This window comes from Lampetra fluviatilis, chromosome 41 (assembly GCF_964198595.1).
Source record: "Lampetra fluviatilis chromosome 41, kcLamFluv1.1, whole genome shotgun sequence".
Taxonomy (NCBI): Eukaryota; Metazoa; Chordata; class Hyperoartia; order Petromyzontiformes; family Petromyzontidae; genus Lampetra; species Lampetra fluviatilis.
Genome location: NC_136315.1, coordinates 7,827,804 through 7,838,308, shown reverse-complemented (window position 1 = coordinate 7,838,308; position 10,505 = coordinate 7,827,804). Strand labels below are relative to the sequence as shown.

The 10,505-nt window shown below is 41.3% G+C and overlaps 1 protein-coding gene across 1 annotated transcript; it reads right to left on the bottom strand.

The window, feature by feature from the left end:
• Positions 1-217: 217 nt before the first annotated feature.
• On the bottom strand, positions 218-1,824 carry LOC144946577 (oligosaccharyltransferase complex subunit ostc-like). Its single transcript, XM_078875592.1, has 3 exons — positions 1,704-1,824; positions 736-829; positions 218-419 (listed from the first exon to the last, which is right to left on the bottom strand). The coding sequence occupies exons 1-3, from the start codon at positions 1,822-1,824 to the stop codon at positions 218-220; spliced, it is 417 nt and encodes a 138-aa protein (XP_078731718.1).
• Between the last annotated feature and the right edge of the window lie 8,681 nt (positions 1,825-10,505).

The following is a 10,505-nucleotide window of genomic DNA, read 5'->3' as shown; positions in this document are numbered from 1 at the left end:
AGAGTTTGCTTATTCAAACAAATACTGCTGGATTTCATTTGTCTGCAAACCAGTGGGCTGACGGACAACAAAAATGAAATATATATATTTTGTATGTGAAGAGACAAATGGCGGTCTATGTATTCTACCATTCAATTGTTAAAAAAAACATCAACGGCACGCAGATTATACCTCCCACATCTCTCGACCACCCTCAACTTAGAAAGAACGGCGCAACTCACGGGAACTTGATGTGGATGAATGCCCTGGAGGCCAGGAAACCGCCGAGCATGCACGCACAGCCCAGAGAGAGGCACAGGTAGCGGTGCAGGCGTGAGAGAGAGGGCTTTTCAGCTGCCAACATCAGCAGAAAGCCCAGGCCTCCCACACAGAACAGCATGCCGGCAGCCAACCCTTCCAAGATGTACTGCGAATGTAGGCTGCAGATGGACCGCAAACACATGAGTGAACTTTGAAGACCTTTGCTTTATGAATGTGTGTTGTGTGTAGAGTTTTTGTTCAGGCTCTTATTATTTTTGCCAGTGGGGAGCCCCCCGTTAAGGTTCCGTAATTATCACATATTTCATGAGTAAATAGTGGAAGAGAGCTAAAATAAATGCCAGGTGTGGGAACCGAATTCAGATACAAACTCGAGACAAAGCAGTGTCTGCAAAGAATAAGCAAGGAAACGTACAAATCCCAGTTGTGTTTGAGACGCTGGTCATTCCACAAATGACACCGTTGGTTGCCACTGACCTGTTAGCCTTGAAGATAATGGGGCGCTGATGTCCGCGAACATCAATCGCGCTCCCTATGCTCGGAGGTTCGTGAATGACGTCATATATCACGCCTGCAAATCGATCGAGGGTCAAGTTTGTGTTTTAAGAAATATGAACAGTCGAAAACAACAGGTAATCATGATGCTTTGATATTTGCGACGTACTGTTGTAACTCTTTGGTTATTTCGGTAAAGTCACGTAGAAAGAAAAGAAAATAAATAATAGAATACGACGTTTCGATTGCAACACAAGCAACCGTCATCAGGTATGAAAGAATGAGAAAACAAACCTAGTAAACTTAGTGCAACATTGTACATAATATGTATATATAAAGTGGCTTTCCAATGAGACCAGCCCTTACGATCAAAAATAATTCCCACCATTGGCTCAGGATTACAGAGATAAGCTCTGTTAAAACGCTTGCATAAGAAAAGTGACACTAACTTGACAAAAAAAATCTGAATTTTCATTGAATTACCTGTAATTACTATAGCTCTAAAGGAAATATATATTTTTACATTATAACATTTAAACTTTTAACACAATCGCAGTCTTTATCCTGAGCAAACAAAGATAAACAAATAGTAAAATATACTCTTAGGTTCTTTCGGTAAAGTCACGTAGGTAGAAAAATAATAGCTCACGACGTTTCGATCGCAACACAAGCAATCGTCATCAGGTGGGACAACCACAGCAATAAAAAAAACTGCTAAAGTAGGCGAGAGATTTCTTGCTGTGGTTGTCCCACCTGATAACGATTGCTTGTGTTGCGATCGAAACGTCGTAATGTATTATTTTTCTACCTACGTGACTTTACCGAAAAAAACAAAGAGTATGGATTCCTGCAGTCACGAAAGCCTCAAATCAAAATAGGAAAGTGTAGTAGACTGCGGATGAGCGCCACTTCTGCGCAGTGGAGCTCGCACGCGCAAAGCACATCCGCACCTGATACAAGTACGAAGTAACCGATCATAGTTGCGATGAACGCAGTCGTCGCAGAAGGGATCACCAGCCAGCCGGGCTTCTTTATCCGAACCCTCGGCCACTCTATGACTTGTCCCACCATTGTCCTGCACCGAAGCCAATCACAACGCGTGCGAGTAAAGTCGTGTCGTCTGGTAGTGTGGAGTGTCGTGGTGGGCGCTCCGCGCGACGAACCCGGCACATCCGAGTTCTCGATTCCCGCTCACGGCCACGAACACCAGTGACGATTTTATGACCTCCCCGAGGTTGACTCAGCCTCAAATGAGTACCTGGTGCAGTGTGTAAATATCGCTCCTCGTGTGCCGTTCCGGCCTTAATAAATGCTCGCTAACAGCACTTGTCCCACAAGTATGTTTAAGCTATACTGTATGGGGGGGGGTCTTTGTCTTTGGTAGGTGAAATAGGTAAAGGTGTAGCCTCGCAATTGCTTGTTCACAGCCACTGCAGGTGGAAGGGCCTCCACTCGAGCTAACTACGGAGGGTATTTGAGCCACTCATCAACATTTCATACGAAGTGTTGGAATATGTAGGTGTTACCCACACTTTAACCCATCACGTACGCTCTGCCAATTGACTAACTCGTGGTGCACCAGTTTCTACTGCTGGGTGGATAGAGATCGGTGGGGATTTGAGTTTCAACTGCAGGATAAAGACCCTTGGGCCCTGGGATTGCAAGCAATGTGTGCTAAACATTATGCCATGGCAGCTCACTTGGCTGGTGGGCTCACAGAGCTAATGTGATGCATATTGCAGACCACCGAGTCTCAGGCTCAAAACCCAGGAGTCCACCAAAGACAAAAAAACCAAATCCTCATGTTAGACAATTTGACTTTTCTCAACTGAGCTGAATATCAGTAGAAAATATAAAACTGAAAATGTGGGTTTCATACGTAATGTTTGATCCATCAGAACCCCAGATGTGTGAGCCAATATTGCAACAACTACAATATCACACTCACCCTCTTCCAGATCCTCCGTGAACTCGTGTGACCTGTGGCGTAACACAGTTACCTCTTCCCTCCCTAACCACCGGCGCCTGCCACCAGCTCCAGCAACCAAGGTGTCCTCTCCATCTAAGCCCCGTTGAACCTCCCCACTGTGGGTGGTCACTGCTTGTAGATTTGAAGCTTTCGTGACTGCAAGGATTCAAAATAAAAATTAATAAAAGTAAAATAAAAAATATTTTTATTTTACTTTTATTAATTTTAATTTTTTTCCTACGTGACTTTACCGAAAAAACCTAAGAATATGGTCACTGCTTCTCTGCTGCTGCTGCCCCTGCGATCTGGAACTCCCACCATCATCAGGCCGTCTGCATTACTGACTCCATCCATCTTTTCAAGTCCAGGCTTTAAAACCTTCCAGTTCTCCTCTGCCTATGACTGACCTTGTGCATCTGTCCACGTTTTTTGATTGGCACTGATAGGACATGCGTAGGATGCCTGCTCCACATAAGGTTTCCCTTGACCGTAATAAAATGTGTCTCTTGTTATTTGTCCACTGCAGAATAACTCTAAACTCGTTTTTTAGATTGAAAACTCATTTCTTCACAACCTGCTTTTTATTGTCCTTCCCCTGAACCTCCGATTAGCACGGTTGGCTACATACGGTGCGAAATAAGTTCCACATACATCCATACGATACGCGTGTCTTTGTGTTTTCTCTACAACGTCTTGAGAAGTGATCACATTTGAACGCTTTATAAGTACAAATTATGTTTCGTGGCTCAAGCGATTTTTAATGGAATATGTACGGATATCACGCAAAGTCTGCATTTTTTTGCAAGAGGCCAACATATGGCTCAGCGGTTGTTGCGGTCCTCGGTGACAGGATTCAACACCCAGCATGGAAATACAAAAAGCAATGCAAAAAATAGTGGCAAAAAATAAATTGCAACATTTTACAACAATGCACAGCTCATATTTTTCACGCGAATGAACGTTACTTTGATACTTGACCACTTAAAACAACACTTCGATTAAAAAGCCAATTGTCATGGATGATTTGCAACAATTTTATTTACAATGTACCCCTACCAAAATGATTATCCAACATTCGTAAGGTCACAAACACTATTACGACTTGGTCGACGAAACTTCTCAATAGTCAAACATTGTTTTTTTTTTACATCCTCATATATCAACAATTCCGTTCGCGTCTATCCCTTTGCTTCATGTCAACGCAACACGCTTCCCTCCGCTCACCTGTCCACACACACAGCGGCACTTGGCTGATGGGAAACAGTGGCCCTTGTGCCCCGCCGTTAAATGTACGGGACGAGTTCTCTCTTTCTCTTTACACGCACGTGACGCCGACTGGGACACGTCCGCTTAAGCGTGAGAATAAAAGCATTAGCAACAGGTGGGTGTATTCACACGAAGATAATGCAACGTGTGCTCTGTCGTGACATTTTGAGGCTTCTCTGACCAAACCTGTGAGTCCACCTGTGTCCATGAGAGGGCACTGTTGGTGCTACACGTAAATAACACTGGTCAACACACTTTTTCTGGCACAAGGTATTCCAACGGTTTTAAGGTAATTTTGGAGTGCTAATTCCAAATCTGGCATCAGTTTTTGTCTATCACATCAGGTTTTTGAGATATCAAATATTGCATTTTCTATAAAAACTGCAGAAGAATAATATTAAATAAATGTGGATATCTACATAAAATTATATTATAAACACACTATCCTAAAAATACAGCACCATATTTTAACACTAAAGCAGTCACTGACTCGCAATCATAAGTGAGTTAATTTCGGGTAAAATCAATGAAAATGGGGTATGCCGATAGCATAAAAATGATGTGATAGAGAACATCTGAGATCAGATTTGGAATCAGCACCCTGAAATTAGTCTAAAACAGCTGCAAAAGTCCAGGCCAGAAAAAAAATGATTTTTTTTGTTGACCAGTGTAATCTATGAAATACGTGAAATGTATCATAACACAAATAAAAAAAATCGGTTAAAATAAACATAACGTAAATACAAAATTAAGTATTAAATAATAGTTTATAAATGCAAAAAAAAATATTGCTGTGGTTTTCCCACCTGATGATGATTGCTTGTGTTGCAATCGAAACGTCGTGATTTGTTTTTCATTTATTTCTACGTACGTGGCTTTACCGAAAGAACCAAAGAGTATGGATTCCTGCAGTCACGAAAGCTTCAAATCAAGATTAGTTCATGAATGAACTTACCTTTATCTCATCACTTTATCTCGCATCCCTCTTTCTCATCCCTTTCTCCCTCTCTCTCTCGATGCAGTAGTCGAGTGGAGTTCCAGATGTGATTTGCGGATGGCGAAAATCGCGGATAGCAAGTTTGTGAATAACGATGGAATACTGTACGCACAGTGATATATTAAAGTGTATAAACCAAGGCCGTAACCATGGAGTCAATATTGGGGGGCTCCAAAATTTTCAGGGGGTCAGAAAAAAATCTTAATTTGAAAACTAATTTTCTGCCTAAAATATTAAAAAATTCACGAACACATGGGATGGACTCTTTATTTATTTTTCACAATAATGTCTAATAGTGTATCGTATTACATTGCTCTGTTTTTTCTTTTTTACCTTTTCTTGTTTCATTGTATGTAATGGCAGAGATTAGGGATTAATAAAGTACAAGCATAACCACAATCATATGGACAGAAATCTATGCATTGTTATATGAAGACAAGTCCAGATATTGTGGCCAAGGTTTATCAAATTAATTTTTTTTGATAGCAATATATTGGGGGGGACATTTTGAGCATATTTGAATATTGGGGGTGATGTGCCCCCCCCCAATATATATTATAATAATCACAACTTTGCCTTTTATATATATGGAGATTACGGCCTTGGTATTAACAAAGGTACAGAGGGCTTATTTGTCACTGGATATTTACCGGGTTACTGGTAGACTGAATGCAGTTGAATTGGTATGCTGTAGAGATGTACTGGATGTGGTGTGCTGGGTGAGCGAGATGTTAACTACCTCGCCTGGTATACAGGAGATTGTGGGTTCAATCCCGACCGTGACGCACGTATATTTTTCTAGTTTTCGTGTTCTCTCCGTGGTCGTGCGGATTTTTCTCTGGGTCGTACCGGGTTTCCCTCGACATTTAGAAACATGCTTTTAGAGTATTTGGCTGCTATACATTTCACATGATAAGCCACTTCGTTGAGCTATCATTTGTGGCCAGGTCGTTTCGGGGAAAAGAGCTGTATAGCTCAGTGGGTCTGACCTGGTAAAATAAAAAAAATATATAGTTTAGTTTTAATTGTTTAGTTATAACTGCAGCACGAATTGTGAACACATCACCTTTACTGCACCTCTTGAAATATTGAAAGCTGAGCATATTTGAGCCTGGTTATATTACTTGGACAGGAGGCTGTCTGGGAATATCAGGTGTTGTTGGCTTGGCCTGCAATGTGGTCTTTTCATATTTTTTGGATTTATACCATATATACTCCGGTTTCCTCCCACTTACAAAAACACACAGTGATGGATTATTATTTTTTTGCTGAGGTATTCATATGGGCAAAGAATTGTTATGGTATTACCATATTACAGTACTACTTCCGGGACAGAGGTTAAGTGTTGATTAAACGCAGCCAACTAAAGTGAACCTTCACGGCCAGAAAAAAAATCTCGAGACCTTTACCAGTTCTAGATGTGAAGCTTTCGTGACTGCAAGGATTCATACTCTTAGTTTTTTCGGTAAAGTCACGTAGGTAAAAAATGAAATTAAAATTAATAAAAATATAATTTATTAATTTTAATTAATACAAATAAAATGTATTAATTTTATTTTCATTTTTTACCTACGTGACTTTACCAAAAGAACTAAGAGTACTTTACCAGTGCCCCCGTCACGTGCAGCGAAACGTCGAACACCTTGCCGTGTTCGGCACGACCGCTAAAACCTACGCAAGTGACTTTTTCAATTCGGCAGCAAGGCTGTGTCACACTAGGAAACAAAAATTCCATACAAAAAAAACAGAAACATCCACCAGCATGTGCTGGATGCACCTGAGCAGGAAACTCTTTAGCACGAACTCGCACAACTGGAGATAATTAATGCATTAAGCTCAGGGAGCACACAGAGTATTATTGAACTCAAGGGACCTGGGGGACATTATTCAATTCAGGGAGCTCAGCATTATGGTTTGGAGCTGCTGTGCTCACAACTGTAATGTGAAGATTTATACAACTTCATGAATTATCACAATACAGGGATGCAATTCGATTAATAATAGGTTTTATAATCCAGTTTTTACCACCTCATTTGTTTCTCATATTTTTCTGTCTTATTGTTTGCATAGTTTTATTCACTCCATAGCCAAAATGTAACATGAGCGTACCATTTGCATTCATTTGTCCTTATATCGGAAGCTGACAATTCTCATAGGCGTCGTTTGATGTAAAGTGTTGTGAGCCTCAAGAATAGACATGAATCATGACTGCAGTAGGTGGTCACATGACCGAGATTCCAGTGGCCACCCTGAGTGTCACTGCAGCTCGTCTGCTTTACAGTGGACATTTAACTATTAGCGATTTGTATTTTGCCTGGTAAGGCCCACTGAGCTATTTTGCTCTTTTTGAGAAGCTACCTGGCCAAAAATAACAGTTCAACGACGTGGCTTATCGCATGCAAATGTATAGCAGGCAAATACTCTGAAAGCACGTTGATTCTAACTGTGGAGGGAAAATCCTGAGGACTCGGAGACAAATCCACGTGACCACCGGGTGAAAATTAAAATGCCAGATATACAGGTGTCAGGGTCGGGATCAAACCCACAACCTCCTGTATACCAGGCGAGGTATTCAACATTTAGCCACCGTGGCTTTACATCTCGCCGCATGACAGATCCCCTGACGTTATTCGCAAGAGTATGTCATTGGGTGCCAGTGCCAGCATTTAAATGCAGCACATTTGAATATTACCCGCGAAGTACAGTTCTCAAAAGGGGTTATACATAGCAATAATCACCGCCCAACTGCCAGACTAATGTCCCAAATCACTCTTGTAAAATTAGACTCTCCTCTTCTCACCTGGTTCAACAAATTGAACTCCAACACCCGAGGTAATGATCACACACGTGGCTTCTACGATCCATTGGACCACTGCACAGATACAGTTCTGTAATAATCCTGTAGATGGCAGTAACACAACACTTCACATTCCGAATGCTACGACTGGCATAATGGCAACTATTGGGGCAAGTGCTGTTCGCGAGCACCTATGAAGGCCGGAACGGCACACGAGAGAGTGGGTGGCCAGCACCACACCCGGCCGCCTTTGTCTCCCTCGTGGCCATGTTTCCCCGCCGCACCAGGTACTCATTTGAGGCTGAGTCGACCTAAGCGTGGCCCAGGACCGGCTCAGATAATTGTCACAGGTGTTGGCCGTGAACGGGAATCGAACTACTGGACGCTTGGTTCGTAACTCAGCGCACTAACCGCTACACTACCGCTCCCCGCGTCGCATGTAACACCAACAATGCGTGATAGTCACTGAAAAATCCTGCTTAGCTTCCGAGATCTTACGAGATCGCGCGCATTTTCGTTGGTTTTTAAATCCTTTATATTAAGTTCGCTTGCTTGCTTGCTTGCGTGCTTGCTTGCTTGCTTACGACCGTGCAAATCTTTCGGTCGTTTTTTTAACCCACTTCCCGTGATCCAATCGAGCTGACATTTTCCACACAAACTCGTTGTGCGTGACAATTAATGTTCGTGAAAAAAAAAATTCCAAAATTTTACACTTTTTAGGACAAAAATATTATATTTAATTACCAATTGCTTAATGCTGCCATGCAATCATCTGACCCATAGGTGGCAGCCATCTCAAGCCAGAGGAAGAGAGGACTCTAGCCGCCACGCATATAAATTATTTATAGTGAAAAACTTTTTTTTACGGGTTATACTTGTTTTAAATCACAGGCACCGTGTAGGGCAGTAGATGGCACAGGGTTGGTATGCTCCCTTTGTGCACCGCACTATGAACCTGGTGACCTGAGTTTAATTGCTGGCCCTATGGCTCACATCAGGGGCTAGTGATATCTGCACCGGTCCTGGGACTCCGCTTTCACAAGCCCGCCTTGACCAGCACACTGAGGGGCCGTCCATAAATGACGTCACGCGATTTTTGACTATTTTTTACCCCCCCCCCCCTCGTCACACGGCGTCAGAAAAAGTCAGACCCCCGTCCCCTCAAATATGACGTCACAAAGCTCTGCCCCCCCCCAAAACCATATTTCCATTTTGAAAATAAAACATGCTTTAAATCGCTTTAAACTATTGTCATTGTAGTGCGTATTTAATGTGGCGCTGCACTCTGATGTTGTAGGAGAAAACATTTATTAAAAAAGTCTATTTAATAAAGTAGAACGTGTTGTCTATATTTATTTAAAGTTGCGCATTTTTACGTGACGTCATGTTTCTCAACCCCCCCCCCCTCGTCACACATCGTCACAAATGTCTGACCCCCCCCCTAGGTGCGTGACGTCATTTATGGACCGCCCCTGAAGTATCGTAAAAAATAAAAACCCTCCACGACCCACGTGTGATTTGGAGGCTCTCATTCAGCAGTGGATTGAGAAAGGGTTGTGCATAATACATATACAAAACTGCAGGAGATATCACTGATAAATATCGATGAGAACATTGATGGTTTGCATCAGGGTTGACAGATTGTATATACTATAAACAGGGTGGCCCACATTTCTGGACAAATAGGGTAATATCATTTATTTTAACACTGGCGTTAAGTGTTTTGTTTATTCTTTAAGCCTATATTTTGTTATTTGTTATCATTAATATTTATTTTTCATCTTCCTATGGGGTCACCTCAAATCCGTCGCTTACAAAACTCGACCAAAAACCCTGAATGAATTGAGATAAGACAATGTATGATTGTTCAAAGGTTACACCTGTAATCTTTTAAAGAGAAAGCCAAACATTTATTTCAATTAATGCATTCATTAATGTTGATGGAAGTCTGTTTAAACATTTGTTAAAATATCATAACCCTATGTGTCCTGACTTTTGGACCACCCCTGTATATGCCATTGGGCACTCATGAAAAAGATAACATTAAGATGTATGGTATGCCCAATGTAGTTTTTTTATTTAAATAACAAATTATTACGCTCGTGTACATTACTCATGCTTTGGCTGCAATGCATGCAAAGCTTCAACATTATGCAGCCTTTAATGATGCATTCATGTTGCATCGTATGCGGCACTGTAGATGGATTTCCTATGAAACATATGTAAACTAATATTTGTAAATCCTTTATATTAAGTTCACTTGCTTGCTTGCTTGCGCGCTTACGACCGTGCAAATCTTTCAGTCGTTTTTTAACCCACTTCCCGTGATCCAATCGAGCTGACATTTTGCACACAGACTCGTTGTGCGTGACAATTTATTTTCGTGAAAAATGTTTTCCATAACTTTACACTTTTTAGGAATTTTTTTTTTATATTTAATTACCAATTGCTTAATGGTGGCAGGCAATCATCTGACCCATAGGTGGCAGCCATCTCAAGGCAGAGGACGAGAGGACTCTAGCCGCCACGCATATAAAGGATTTATAGTGAAAAACTTTGTTTTTACGGGTTAATTTTTTAGAAGCTAATAAGATCAATTTAACTTTGAATGTGATTCTTTTACATCATTTAAATTTTGATATCATGTTACCATAGTGTTATATATATAAATCATCCCCACTACTTAAACTGAACACAATCAAAAGCAATAACTGTAATTGAAG

Bases quoted from the DNA above. Each gene is read 5' to 3' on its own strand.
- LOC144946577 (XM_078875592.1), bottom strand. From the start codon at position 1,824: ATGGTGGGACAAGTCATAGAGTGGCCGAGGGTTCGGATAAAGAAGCCC. The intron at 830-1,703 runs GTGCGGATGTGC...ATCGATTTGCAG, and splicing joins TTACTTCGTACTTGTATCAG to GCGTGATATATGACGTCATT. The intron at 420-735 runs GTCAGTGGCAAC...GTCCATCTGCAG, and splicing joins ATTATCTTCAAGGCTAACAG to CCTACATTCGCAGTACATCT.